Source organism: Poecilia mexicana, unplaced genomic scaffold (assembly GCF_051168715.1).
Source record: "Poecilia mexicana isolate PSO_F unplaced genomic scaffold, ASM5116871v1 scaffold_16, whole genome shotgun sequence".
Lineage (NCBI taxonomy): Eukaryota > Metazoa > Chordata > Actinopteri > Cyprinodontiformes > Poeciliidae > Poecilia > Poecilia mexicana.
The window spans coordinates 22,954,921-22,970,010 of NW_028263385.1; the positions used below are offsets into that span (position 1 = coordinate 22,954,921).

At 38.9% G+C, this 15,090-nt stretch overlaps 2 protein-coding genes across 3 annotated transcripts; both read right to left on the reverse strand.

Annotated features, from left to right (window-relative positions):
* Nucleotides 1-3,076: 3,076 nt before the first annotated feature.
* On the reverse strand, nt 3,077-7,508 carry LOC106926229 (C-C chemokine receptor type 8). Of its 2 annotated transcripts, none has more exons than XM_088014146.1 (4): nt 6,557-6,579; nt 4,662-4,798; nt 4,361-4,533; nt 3,077-4,174 (listed from the first exon to the last, which is right to left on the reverse strand). In XM_088014146.1, the coding sequence occupies exons 1-4, from the start codon at nt 6,562-6,564 to the stop codon at nt 3,476-3,478; spliced, it is 1,017 nt and encodes a 338-aa protein (XP_087870272.1). In that variant the 5' UTR covers nt 6,565-6,579; the 3' UTR covers nt 3,077-3,475. The 2 variants fall into 2 exon arrangements, with proteins under 2 accessions (XP_087870272.1, XP_014856500.2); XM_015001014.2 differs by lacking the exon at nt 6,557-6,579 and adding an exon at nt 7,318-7,508 and having other exon boundaries at nt 3,078-4,174.
* Nucleotides 7,509-9,372: 1,864 nt separating this feature from the next.
* Nucleotides 9,373-14,739, reverse strand: LOC106926234 (C-C chemokine receptor type 2-like). Its single transcript, XM_015001027.2, has 3 exons — nt 13,472-14,739; nt 10,883-11,047; nt 9,373-10,795 (listed from the first exon to the last, which is right to left on the reverse strand). The coding sequence occupies exons 1-3, from the start codon at nt 13,476-13,478 to the stop codon at nt 9,906-9,908; spliced, it is 1,062 nt and encodes a 353-aa protein (XP_014856513.2). The 5' UTR covers nt 13,479-14,739; the 3' UTR covers nt 9,373-9,905.
* Nucleotides 14,740-15,090: the final 351 nt, after the last annotated feature.

Consider the following 15,090-nt stretch of genomic DNA (forward strand, 5'->3'; position numbering starts at 1 on the left):
CTCAAAGCACTCCCCACCCCCTAAACCAGAGTGGCAGGTGGGTCTGCATATAAATTATATGGTTAGGTACTTCCTCAGTGAGCTTTTGAAACTTTAAAACAAAAACCCACACGGAGCCGCAAGTCCACATATGCTCGCTTAAATACATACTGACTTTGACCAAATCCTGCAGATGCACGTAGATGGAAGGTTGCAGGGCATGATGGGTTTTACTTGTTTTGCACAAGAGTGATACTACCGAAATAGACAGTGCTGCAGTCTGTACAAGTAGTTTCAAAACATGGCCGCTTATGGGAAATAAATATCTTAAGCTGAGTAGGAAGTTGTACTCTTTCAGGTTGAGGAACAAATTATGCTTCTTTGCAAATGCTGCTAGTCACTGTAAGACACAGCCTTCAGATGCAATTAAATTTATTGGGTGGGCTGGCTCTCTGGTTGGCTTGTAGGTATGACACACACAGACACACGCTGCAAATCATGACAGGATGATGATGGAAATATCACCCGGAGGTGACACGATGTCCTGTGGAATTCTCACCTATCACACAACAGGCACACTCTATACCACATTGTCTTCTTTCTAGGTTACTGTGAATGACATATTGCATTGCATTGCCCTCATTGTAACCATCACTTCAGATACTGTAACCATAACCTTAACCTTGTTTCCTCACCTGAACAATCACACCAAGATCCGAGCCTCAAAAAGCCTTTTAAAAATGTCACACTAACCATTCTGCGGTATCCAGAAAATCTCAAAAAAACACATCAAAGGTGGACAACTATGTGGCTAAAACGGTGAAACCTTGCATTGACATCCAAAAAGAGATTTGGCATTGGAAAACACTGGAAAGTGAAACATTTGACTGCATGCTGTCACCGTTTTGACATTGAGGGGCGTTTTTAATCAGACAGCTCCTGTTGTTGCACTCGTCTTTTCTAGTGGCTAAAGTGAGCTCTGATTTCCCGCTGTGGACTTTCACTCTTCAATTAGCTTATTTTAAAACTAAAACTGGATCACTTGCCAGTTCATACCTCCTCTACTCTATGGTTTATGCTACTATCCACTGTGTTTGTGGAAGGTTTTGATTCCAATTGTATCATTAACAAAAATAAGTGATTAAAGAAATACTCAAGATATTTTTAGTTCCTATTTTTTTCGTAACTCTTGGTTATCGGGATTCTTTTTCTATCAAAAAATATTGTTTAAATATTTCAGTGTGGGGTTCAGCGACGTTTTTTTTTCCAACTTTCACCGCATTTTTAATTTGCAAAAAATGAAATGCACCTTAAGAGATTGCCATAGATATATAATTGATTGAGTATTTAACTGTCACAGAGAACTATTAGAACATTTCTCTTGAATAAATCTATTGTGTTTATTGACTTTTCAAATATGATTAACTAGAATGCCGTATGGTGTTGGAGTCAGATTTGACCTCATTGTTCACTTCAGGAAAAATTCTGCTTTCTTGTACTTTGTAAATACAAATACAAACGCGAAAAGCATAAGACATAGCAGAACCCCTTTCTTAATGACAATGGCATGAACAAATAAAAGCATCTATTGATGTCACAATTCTTCTCAGAGTGAATCTTGTGACCAAAGCGATCGTTTTGACATCCACAGCAGCTTTCCTACCCTGTATGTCAAGAGGTTTCTACCCTTGGAGCCGAATATTTCAGTAGGAATGGGATCAATTTGTGCACCAGTGAAATCTTCATCCGATGTGTTGGTTTTCTGGTTGATATCCGACATCATTGTCTTCCTCGGAGAACACATAATCTGCTTTGTGCCCTGTCTCGTGTTTTTTGTTTTGTTTTTTTTTAAATCATTCTCTGATGTTTGATGGAGCTTGATTATTAAGGGCTTTACATATGAGAGGGAGAATCTTACATTTTATTCTGTATTTCACAGGGAACCAATGAAGGGAAGCTGAAATAGGAGGAGAAATATAATTTTCATCAGAACTGCCACTGCAGCGTTTTGGATCAACTGATGGATTTCAACTGCATTTTGGTGACTTCCTGATAGTAAAGAATCACATTAGTCCAGCCTTCCAGCCTTGTGCTTTGTTTTCAGTGTCATTCCTGGGCAGGATATTTCTACAGATGACAGAAAGGAAATGTGATGGAATATTCAATTATAAATGTTAAAAAAATAACACTGTTTCTTTAATTATGATTTCTAAGTGTTTACTGGATAGTACCTTATTGTTTTCTCCATTATGAATGCTATGGGAACTGTATGACAATCATGAAATGATACACAATTTCTTTGTTTTGTGCTGTTTTCATTATAGGAGCATTTTCATCAGTCCACTGAACAACTTCATTAATACCAGTGGTGGAGCCCTGGGTCGTCTAAAATCTCAACTAAAGTAAGTAAAACTTTATCACCTGAGTTTTTAGTATGTGTTGATTTGGTATGTTTCCATGACAATCGTCAAAGTGCGGTGTCCGTACTCAAAAAAACTCTTCAATGTGGCTGAAAAAAAAACAACCATGCAAAGAAGAGGGTGCAGAAATTTGATATTTAAAAAAATGTCAGTTATTGTAAATGCTTGATAGAAGTTTGTTGCCATGGTGGCATGATTTAGGAGTCAATTACTTTTTCACACAAGATTAAGTTGGCTTGTAAGAATTTTACCCCTGAGAAATTAGAGAAAAAAACAGAACAAATCTCTGAATGATTATGAAGTACTTGAAATCTTTTGAAACAGGTCACTTGTTGGTTAATCTAAAACTTGAGATGTGAGATGTGCAATAGTTGAAGATTTTGGAAAAGTTTGAACTTCATTTATGATACAGAAAGAGTTTGTCAGACGCTTATCAAGATCTTAAAAGACTGTGTGGGTGGAAGGCATTTGACATTTATTGAAAAGGAAGCTGACAAAAAACACCACAAACACAATTTAATACATTTTAGTATTCACAAAAAGCGCTATTTATACAAAATGAAAAAGCATTTTCATCTAATATTAATGATATTCTTGTACATTTTAAATCATATATATATATATATATATATATATATATATATATATATATATATATATATATATATATATATATATATATATATATATATATATATATTAAATGATTAAGTTTTTTTATCTGCAATTGTACTTCTTGTTAAATGCTGAACAGAACGACAGAAAGACATGGGTTGGTTGGAGTTTGCATTTAAATGTTTCAGGTAGTTCTTGCACACTTTCCGAATGAGTCATCACCTCACATGTGACAAGGAAGAACTTGATACATGCGCCAAAACCTTTGCGAGCCGAAACCGCGTGCCTTCCCCCTCTGCCATAACCACTGCCACCATGCTGTCTTACACACACACACACACACACGCACACACACCAACACACACACACACACAGGCACGCATCTTTATCTATTTAGTCTCTCGGTGCAGAGAACAAAAATGCACCGCACATCCCGCCTCGATCACAATGATGACCCAGTTTCAATATTCTGATCGTACGGGCGTGTTGGAGGTCTCGTTGTCTGTGGTTTGGCTGGTGGTCTGGTAATGCCAACGGAAATACTTGGAAAGCACTTTGGCCAACGTCTTCCTGAACTTCTCCCCGACGAATGCGTAGATGACTGGATTTACGCAGCAGTGAGACAGAGCGATGATCTCAGCAAAGGTCATGGCTGCATCGATGGCCTGTGACGACTCGCAGTTGTTTAGGTATTCAGAGATCATTTGCAGTGTCTTCAGGAAGACTACGATGTTGTAGGGCACCCAGCACAGCACAAACAGACACACCACAGTGAAAATCAACTTGATCGCTTTGTCCCTTTTGGAGTTCCTGGATTTGGAGACCACTATGAGGATGTTCACGTAGCAAAAAAGAATGACAGGAAGACAGACAAAAAGGGCCACCACGTTCTCTGTGAAATTTCGCTGCATTTTCCACAACTCTGTGGTTTCCTCCGGGTAGATGGGATGGCACTGGAAGCTTCCATTGTCCGGCGACTCTAAACTGGCAAAGACCATTTGGGGAGTTGCCAAGATCACAGATGTGACCCAGGTGGTAAAGCTGGCGATGAGTCCGTAGCGAAGGGTCCGTTTTCGCATGGCTGTCACTGCGTGGACGATGGCGAGGTAGCGGTCCACGCTCATCATGGTCACAAAGAATGTCCCGCTGTAGAAACCCAGCTGTTTGGAGGGGCAGAAAGGAAGTGCAGTGAGAACAAGATGTGGCAGAATATGAAGCAAAACTGGTTAGACGTTCTGTAATTTACTTAGGGGGTGTTTAAAAAAAACATTAAAAAAGCTCTAGTTTCTGAGAACTTTTAACATTTTCTGAATTAAAGAAAAAAAAAAATAGAAAAATTATCTCACTTGATAGAACCCAGTAGCCAGTTTGCAGGATGGAAGGCTCTGGGCGATGTGGACCCAGACAGGCAGAGACACAGCCACTAAAAGGTCCGACAGGACCAGGTTTAGCAGGAACACGTCAGTCATAGTCCTTATCTTTGTGTACCGGAGGAGAACCCAGAGAACGATCCCGTTTCCTGTGAAACAAATTGCAATAAAATGTCTTAGCTTTTTAAGGTTAGACAATCCAAATCAAACAGGTATGTCTACCTAAGATATCATATTCGGGTTTTTTCAGGTTAGACTTTTGTGTGTGTAATCTTACCCATTAGGCCCACGCAGAACAAGATGTAGTAAAGAACAGGGATGAGCATAGACCCACCGGTGGAGACCCAACTTGTTTCATTGCATTCGAAATCATAGTCATAATATTCGGACACATTCTCCGTTGCGTTCATAGTGCTGTGTGAGACAGAACAGGAGCTTCGTCAATAAGACATTGAACAGATAATGAAAGATAAAACCCAATCATATTCCTTAACATAAAAAGTAAACTGTGAAGCATTTACCTCCTTAAAGTTTGTTTTCTTTTTGCATTTTGTCACACATAAATGTTTTGGATGTGAATATCAGACAATGAGAACCCAAAAAAATACCAAGGTCACTTTCAAATGATGATTACATTCAACAAAAGCTATCCTGTATAACGTGGTAATATATGAAAAAGAATTTATACAATCAGAAAATCATGAATTTACACTTATTAATCTCCTTTCTTTCAAATTGACCTTGATTTCACTAGTCACACACTTGACTAGTGATTACTGACATTGCCATGAAATTAGGAAATTATTCAGCTAGAGCCTGCCTGGTAACAGGAAATAGGCTAAACGATCTCAACAAGCATCTGGTCTTGAAAAGATTCAAGAGCACATAAGAGAAAAAGAAGTTATTGATATCTGCTTGTCAATAAAGGGTTGGAGGTGCAGTGGTGGCTCCGGGGCAAAGCACGACCCACGTACGGAGGCCTTAGTCCTCAAGGCAGTAGTCGCAGGTTCGGTTCCCAGCCTGACGACATTTGCCGCATGTCTTCCCTCTCTCTCTTTACCCTCTTTCCTGTCAAGCTACTTTCAAATAAAAGCCACTAGAGTTAACAAAACCTTTAAATAATAAAGAGTTAGATAGCCCTTTGTAAGGCTTTGAGATTCCAGCAAAACGGGGAACAAAAACATATTTTATTGCTCATTGACAGTTCATCTAGAAGGTCATAGTATAACCTTGAACTACATTTGAAGTACTGCAGACATCACCTGCATCAGTTCAAGTATAAGAAAGAAAAGCTGCCTTGGCATAGTTCCAAGGTAAGAGGCTCTGAAGAGCATTTACCAAGAAACATCTTGATGATTTGTGAAAACTTTTGTAAATGACCCCTAAAGTAAAATAATAATAAAAAAAGAAACTACTGTTCTGGAGAGCCCTTTTCAAACTTTTAACTTAAATCTGATTGAGATGCTGTGGCATGACCTTAAACAGGACATTCATGTTTGAAAACACTTTACTGTAGCTGAATCAAAAAATAATTCAGCAGAGAAGAGTGGGTCCAGATGTAAGATTTATGTCCAGTTATCACAAACTCTTGTTGCTGTCAAGGGCGGCGAAAGACGCCACCCTTGACTTGGTTTTGCAGCATGTAAAAATTGGTCAGTTGGTTTTGCAGCAAGTAAAATTGTTTGATAATCTAAAAGATGTAAGTGACACAAAAAAGCAAAATCTGAAAAACAGATGTAAGCGGGCAAATAATTTTTTCAGGGTAATGTTATCTTTGATATTCACACTCCTCATTTATCTCTGCAAAATTTTCAAATTTGAATTTATAATGAACAGCAAAGCCACCATTATATCTGATACACCAACTAAACATTGGAAACAGGCAATTCAGAAGTGATCATTTTTTCTTCATTTCAGTGAAAAACATTTTTTCAGTGCGCAACATCTGCCGCTTCCTGTCACCTAACATCCCAGTATAGTTAAGCCTTCTCTCAAACAAAGAGAACTTACATCAGACATACTGAACGGAGTTTGTACTTTCGTGGTCAAAAGGTAAACAAACAGGCATTTTTATTTTATTGAGTCTCTATGACATTAATAATTGGAATATACTTTCATAGCAAGCCAAAGCGGACAAAATATCCAAACATAATTTTGGACATCTGTACTTACTTTCCCATTGGGTCATTTGACTCCTGATACTCCCGTCTTGTGATATCAAAAAATATAAACTAATTATCTTTGAGTTTTCTGTTAAAATTCCTCTCAGAGATCTTCAAGGCACAACCAGAAGAGACAGCATGCCTCTCTGTTTCACAGAACACCACGTTCTTCCTCACCACCACGAGGACTGGACCCTGTACAGGCTGACACTCAGCTGGGGGGGTAATTTGTATAAGTGTTTTTGGACTTTTCTGCCCTTTTCAGCTGAACTTCAGATACCATCATCATTTCATGAGTCACACTGGAAAGGCCTATCCAGCACCACTTTTTAGAAGTCGGGTCAGCGGTCGTATAAATCTGAAACAAATTCACTATCACTGAATCTCTTCTAGAGATTCCTACTCCCCTGAATGAGTTGTAGTTACAGAAACACATGTGTAGCACAAACTTCCTACTGTTGTGACCATAATCAAAATCATGTGATCTTATAAACCACATCTCAGACATTTTTCTTTCGCTGTCAACATACCCTGAACCACTCGCTTTGACACTTATGCCGACCCTCACTTCCTGTGGCTGACTTTGCTTACGTGAAAACACAAGCGCGCGCACACACACACACACACACACACTCACAGGTAGGCAGCTCAGCCACAAGCGCACACATAATCAACAACTACGCTATGTGTTCAAGGTGTAGGAGGTGAACGAGAAGAAAGTGTTCCAAATGGCAACTAAAAGTTTAGAAATTGAGATGTTGAGGCACTTACCACACCGGCTGCCAAAGTCGCTGCTGCTGAGCTGCGTGTGTGTGTGTGTTGCTGAGCGGTGCATCAAGATTTCATTGTCATCCTGCCACATGCTTGCAAAGTTTTTGTGACAAATCCTGCAGCAAGGCTCATTTCTGGTAACGTGAACTCTGGGTTTTGTTGTTTCCTCTGCATCGTGTTAAACCTGCACAGAGGTGTCAGTGCGGTATTCTGAGAATTCTCCCTTGATGTGTACAGAAAGAGTTGGAGGGGGCGGAAATGTCTGCTCATGGGGAGCTTTGCTGTTTTCTTTACTCATATCAGAGAGATCTTTGAAGGGTCTTCTCTTTAATCTTTATTCCAAAACAGCAAGCTTTTCATTCAGATTATCGCCTTTGACAGGGATTTGCAGAAATTAACAGTCTTACTACGTAAAAGTTGTACTATGTCTCCCGTAATGCCTGAACTTCTTTGAATTTTTTTAATCTTAGTAACCCCAAATTTGCATGTATTTTATTGGGATTTTGCTTGAAAGTCAACACAAAGCTTAAATTGAGAGGCAGCCAGAAGGCCAACGGTATCTCCTGAGTAGCTGCAGACAGCCGTAGCTCGGGAAGGTGAATCTACTGCTAGCTGGATGCTCCACAAATTTGGCTTTTAAAAAAGGATGGCTTGAAGAAAGTGATCATTGAAGGAAAGCCACAAGAAGCAGTATTTGTATTTTGCCACAAAGCATGTAGGGCTCAATATTGATTGGATGAGACAAAAACTGAACCTTTAGGCCTAAACGCAGAACACCATCCACCTTCCAATGAGGCCTGACCATGTTCCCTGCAACATGGTCAGGGTACATGACCATGTACCTGACCATGGTACATGGTACATGGTACACGTACCATGTACCATGTACCATGTACATGGTATCATGTACCATGGTACATGTACATGTACATGCTGTACATGTACATGTACATGCCCGATGCATGTTCCCTGCATGTTCAGATGCAGGGAACATGCATCGGGCATGCATCTGAAGATGCAGGGAACATGCATCGGGCATGCATCTGAAGATGCAGGGAACATGCATCGGGCATGCATCTGAAGATGCAGGGAACATGCATCGGGCATGCATCTGAAGATGCAGGGAACATGCATCGGGCATGCATCTGCAGATGCAGGGAACATGGTCAGGCCTCATTGGAAGGTGGATGGAGCTACATATTAACCAAGCCTGAAAGAAAACAAGAGGCTGCGAAAGCTTTGAGACTGGCGGACGAGAAACACCTACAAGAAGGAACAGTTCCTCTATCCTGTACTCTTCTGATTCATATCCATGCTCTGTCAGATAAAATCAGAACATGTGCTGAGGTTTGCAGTTATAATGTGACAAAATCAATCAAATCAATCAAATTTTATTTGCATAGCATCTTTCAGCACCAAGGCATTTCAAAGTACTTTACATTGTCAAATAAACAAAAGTACAAGGTTGTAGAACACAGTCAACAATCGAAACATTACATTTTGTCGTTGTTGCACATCAGAATGTCGATTAATGTTTCATTGATTATGTTTTCAAAGAAAATAACTTCAGTTTTGTTTCTATTCGACTGAAGAAAGTTTTGGCACATCCACACATTTATCTGTACTAAGGATTTGTTCAGCGCTTGGATGGGTTCAGAGTCACCTGGTGACATTGTAATGTAGATATTTGTATCACATAGTTACAGTAGATAATCTTATTTCCTGTTATAAGCTGAGCTACTTGAAGGACATATTGTGTGGCAAAATAAAGAAAATATCTGTACACCAAAAAATATCCTGCCATACCTTGTCTTGCGAGAGCCCCACTCGGTGCATGCCTCTTCTCTCGGTTTTACCATCTACCTCAATATATGAAAGTAGCTAACACGATGCAAAAGCTAGCAGATTTTGCTAATCTGGCAGATAAAAGGAGAAAAAAGTCCCACTTGCCTTACAGTCTTCAGATGAGCAATACTCCTACAAAGCAGACTGCCACATCAACTGAGAGAAAGATCACATACTACCTCAAACATTCTCAAGTAAAAAGGTGACAGATTTGAAAACTCTGGAAAGTAATTTTATTATAAAAAAGCATAACATATTACAGCAGACAGGAAAACAATACAACTCTTTTTGATAACTTTTGAAAAATGTCCTACAGATTGTTCAACTGCACAGTAAGCAAAAATTATTCAATGAATGCAAAACACCGTGCAGAGCAGGATGCAAAAGCTCTCTGCTGGAAGACGTTTTTTTTTAATTATTATTATTTAGCATCAGCTCACAAAGGTGTGAGGAAGAAATAACAAAACGGTGTTATCTGAAGTGTCTGTGAAGATCTTTGTGGTTGCAAGCCGTTACAAACTGTAAACTTTGTCTGATACCCTTTCTGCATCCAACGTCATAAGGAGGAGGAAGTGTCTTGGTTGAAACAAAATACAAAGGGTTCAAAGGATGTACAGAGATTGTATTGAAGATTAGATACTGATGAATGTTGTCGTCTCAAAGATGAAACCACAACAAGGACACCAAGTGGCATGGAGTGCCTGATTAGTCTCTACCAATACCCAAATGTCCACTTGTACCTCCTACATGATGACAGTGGAGGTGATAGAGGATTTGGACACAACTGAACTTCTCCTGAATGAGCTCTCCGTGTAACTCACTGGGCCAGGTACCCATTTCTTCAGCAACTGCATGGCTCGTCTCATGAACTTTTGCCCCACGAAGGCGTATATGATGGGGTTCAGGCAGCAGTGTGTGAACGCGATTGCCTCGGACACTGCGATCGACACCTTGATGCGCATCTCCATGCTGCAGCCGCCGGCTAGTAGGTCTTTGAAAAACAGGAACTTCAAGAAGCGGGAAATGTGATACGGCGCCCAGAACAGGAAGAAGACTATCATTATGGAGATGATGAGCTTGACAATTCTATGCCTTTTGGCCGTCCTCATTTTCACCAGGGTGGGGATTATCCTCGAGTAGCAAGCCACCATCACCAGAATGGGAATCAAGAGACCCAGAATATTTGTAGCAAACAGATCGTAGTAGACCCAGCCTTGACTGTCCGGACTGTAAGAACAGCTTTGAGTTTCGCTGTCATTTCCTAACTTTGTAAAGATGAAGGTTGGCAGAGACACGCACACGCTCACGATCCAAATCAACGCAATCAGAGAAAAGCACGCCTTCGTTGTGCGATACCGTGCCACCTTGTGAGCGTACATGATAACCACGTAGCGGTCCAGCGTCATGACAACCATGAAGAAGATGCTGCTGAAGAAGCCAGTGTTGTGGGAGCAGGACAGGAAACGACACATAAAGTCACCGAAGGTCCAATTGCCAACCATAGCGTAGTGACTGTAGAATGGGAGCGTGAGGAGGAAGATGAGATCAGAGAAGGCCAAGTTGAAGAGACACATGTCAGTCATGTTGGTCTGGTTGCGGTGTTTCACTAGGACACAGACGACCAGGCCATTTCCTTTCAAACAGAAAGAGATCAACATGTTAGTTCCTGGCAGAATTGTTTGTAGTAGGAGTGTCTTTGGAGCTTTATTTATACACTTACCTAAGAAGCCCAGGATGAATACCAAAGTGTAGATGGTCACCAGAAACCCCTTACTAAATGTCTCCATATCACCCAGCTCACATGGATTAAAGTTTTCGGGGTTATCGTCGTCGTTATAGCCTGAATAATCAGGCGTCGTGAATGTGAGGTGCTCTTCAGTGACATCTGCAATTAGAGATTTTTTATTAAACATCAATCTCAATGTCAGTTCATTCAAACGTTATTGCAAGAATATTCATCCAAGAGAAGCCGGTTTTCAATTTAAAGAAACAAAATATGTGGCTTGTATTAGCATTCTCAACTAATGAGAATGCTAATACTCAGCTTATCCTCCAAACTGAGCCATACATTTCTACAAATTAAGAAATTTGCAATATGTTGTCAATTGGTGGTACTGGTTTGCAGACATTTGACCAAATTAGTTTAATTTGGTCAAACATAATAATAATAATTAATTATAATAATTATATAATTATAATTGATTTAACTTTTTTCTTTTTTTTTTTTTTTGCATTGTTAAAATGTTAATCTGTCCTAACTTTGCCCCTGTTTAAATCAAAAATACTTTCTTTGCATGCAAAGCATGTCTACAACACTTAGGATAAAGATACACCAGTCAGTCTGCTGGAGATCACAATCATCCATCCATTTTGTTTACACCCTTGTCCCTTAATGGGGTCGGGAGGGTTGCTGGTGCCTATCTCCAGCTAACGTTCCGGGCGAGAGGCAGGGTACACCCTGGACAGGTCACCGGGCAACACAGAGACAGACAGGACACACAACCATGCACACACACACTCGCACCTAGGGGCAATTTGGAGAGGCAAATTAACCTGACAGTCATGTTTTTGGATTGTGGGAGGAAGCCAGAGTACCCAGAGAAAACCCATGCATGCACAGGGAGAACATGCAAACTCCATGCAGAAAGGCCGGGGCTGGGAATTGAACCCAGAACCTTCTTGCTGCAAGGCAACAGCTCTACCAACTGCACCACTGTGCAGCCTGAGATCAGAATCAGATGATCTTAAAAAAGATTCAGATTGTTCCTGTTTTCTAGATGCGGTGAACTTTAGGTGCCCACTATTTTTGGTCTATGAGCACTTTAAACTGCAGGAAGTACGTCAATGTGGCTTTGAAGTAATAACAAAAAAAAAAAAAGAATATAACACCGGTACAAGCACCGGAATATAAGAAATAGGAATAGTATCTTTAATATAATTTAATGTCCTTAGAAAAAAAATACAAGAACTGGTCAGGATCATAATCTCAACAATAACAGGAAATCGGTGCATTTCTAAATTTGGGTCTTAGTTCTGCTTAGTAAACTTCAGTTCTTAGCTTAATTCTGCAGATAGAAATAAATAAGGCCTGGAGCCAGATTTAGCCTTAGGCCGATGTTCAAAGCTTGAGATATTGTTTTAAAGCCTAAAACCACTTTAGACATCTCCAGGGTTTTATATCAACTGTTTTCCTTGACCTGTATGATGCTCTTTATTCTTCAGTGCTTCTAAAAACTTCTGATGCCTTCAGGCAACAGCTGTTTTTTTTGTTTTTTTTACTGAGGTTAAACACACATGTGGATTGTGGACTCCTTATTAATTAGGTGACTGAATGCAATTGCACTGCAATGCACTAGATTTTATTTGGGGTCAAAAAATAAATACAACGGGGTTAACACATTTCAGATTTTTTATGCTAACATTTTTAAGATCAGCGTGTTGTTTTCTTTTCACTTCATAGTTACAAACTACTTTTGTTGGTCTAACACAAAAACACATAAAGTGCAATAAATTTTGTGGGTTTAATGTGACAAAATTCTAAAACCTTAAAGCATTATGAACTCTTTTGCAGGGTACCAAACAAATCCGGATACAATGATGTGCTCAGGTCACCTCAAAGATGTAGTTTCATTTAACATCAGAGGCCAGTAGCATACGTTTTAAAGAATTTTTATTGAAGCAGAAGCACAAAGTCCTAGCCTGGTCCAAACATCTATCTGCTTAAACTGCTGACATCCTGGAGGCAAACTTCTGAAACAGTTCATAATGAAACCTTTTACGCCATCTGCTGGTTATTGCAGATAACGCATTCAAAGGCAAGAACATGAGGATACTGTTCCACGTCATTTTATTTCACCACATACCTTTGTATTGTTTTTCACGCATGTGATTCATGTGGTGTGAATTGTACACATAGGGTCCATAGGTTTCTGTACGCTCATCTGTTCTGTATTATTTTACAAAATCCAAACAAACAAGTCCCGTTTAATGGAAAAATGACTTCTAAAGATGGAGAATATTCAGTAATTTCGTTTATTTATTTTTATTATGAATTATTCTGAATTTATCTAAGCCCAACTGAAAATATTTATTGCATTGTATTGTACTCAAAACTTAATTTTTTGTACTCAAAACTTAGGTTCTGAGTACAATACGAAATACAATTCAAAGGTTTTGCACTAGCAGGAGTCAAGATTAAAACTTCTAAAAATAAACATATGTAGAGGTAAATAAATAAATAAATTAATTAATTTTAAAAAGTAAAAAAAAAAAACTCCATAGTTATTTCTATTTGTTGAAATGCACTTACTTGACATGGTGATGTCTCCGTGATAACCTTCTTCAATCAGATAAAATCCAAATTCGCTTATGAGGTGCGCCTGCCTCTAGATGACTGCGATTGTGATGCTCTGAAATGAGCAGAGAGGATGAACTGCCTCCGAACCAGCACAGCCTTAACAATGTGACTAGAAACAGTGAGAAACTGAAGTGCAGATGTTGTTTCCTGTTCGTCCCTGGGCGAGATCTTTATCTGCGCACTTCTGACAACAACCTGGCAGAAAATAGAACTCAATAACTTATAAAACAAGTGAGAAAATGTGCCAGATGCTGACAAACACGCCAAAGCTTTTTGACATGCACGTTATACCTGCTGATTTTGATTTAAAAGCTCTTTGTCTTGTGGGGTTTAGTGATGATGGAACAAAGGGGGGCAGTGTTATTTGCATAGCAAGTAAATGTGACCAAGCTTGTACCGGATAGTTTCTTGTCTTTATATCAACAGTATATCTTTTACGATCATTCTGTCTCAAAAATCAGTTTTCAGGCCATTTTATTATTCGGCAAAAACACAGTTTATTAAGTTCTATAAATATATATCTTCTCTCGTGACATGCGAACTGTCTTCATATGTTTGTTCCTCTTTCTGCTTTTATAAATGTCACTTTTGGGTTTCATTTGTATGCAGATATAGAGCCACCGTTTTTTTTTTTTTTTTTTTTACTTAGAAGCAGTCGAAGGGACAGACTGAACTGAAACAAGGACAAAGTTTCAGTGGTCGACACGCAAAACATCTTTAAAAATTACACATTCTGAGAATAGTTTGTAGAGTGATGTGTGGTCAACTTCGGTACTGATTTACAGATGCTTGACCAAATTACTTTAAGAATTGTCCAACCTGCTTTTGTTGGATAACACTTTCAGGCATTTTTATTTAACGAACATTTTTTTTTACATTGTTAAAATGTTAGTTTTTTTTTTCTTTTCTTTTTTTTTTTTGCCTCTGCTTAAAATCAAAATACTTTCCTGGCTTGCAAAGCATGTCAACAAGATTGAGGGTAGAGATGCACCAGTCAGTCTGCTAGAGATCAGAATCAAATGATCTAAAAAAAATTAAAAAAAAGAGTCAGATTGTTCCTGTTTGTTGGATGGACTGATCTTTAAATTTCCACTACTTTTGGTCTATGAACACTTCAATCTGCAGGAAATACTTCAATATGGCCTTTAAGGTAATATGAAAAAAGCATGCGTGTATAGTTAAGGGAACCCCTTACTTATTGGAAAAACAGAGTTAATCTATTTAATGTCATTTCATGTTCTTAGAAAAAAATATACAAGAACTGGTTAACATCATAATTTTAAGTATTACAGGAAATTGGTGCATTTCTAATTTTGGGTGTTTGTTGTGCTGAGCAAACATCAGTTCTTTGTTTAATTCTGCACACGAAGCAGATAAAAATAAAAAAAGGCCTGCGGGGAAGTTTTAGTCTAGCACATTTAGATTACATACACAAAATTGCCTTCAAAAAATGCCTTCATTTATTTGGAGGTTAAGTGATAGTATCATATTAGTCATCAGTTTCTCCTTCGGGGTTTTGAGCTGTTTCTCTCTTTTTTTGTCCTTCATATGTCATACAATCAGTATTTTTT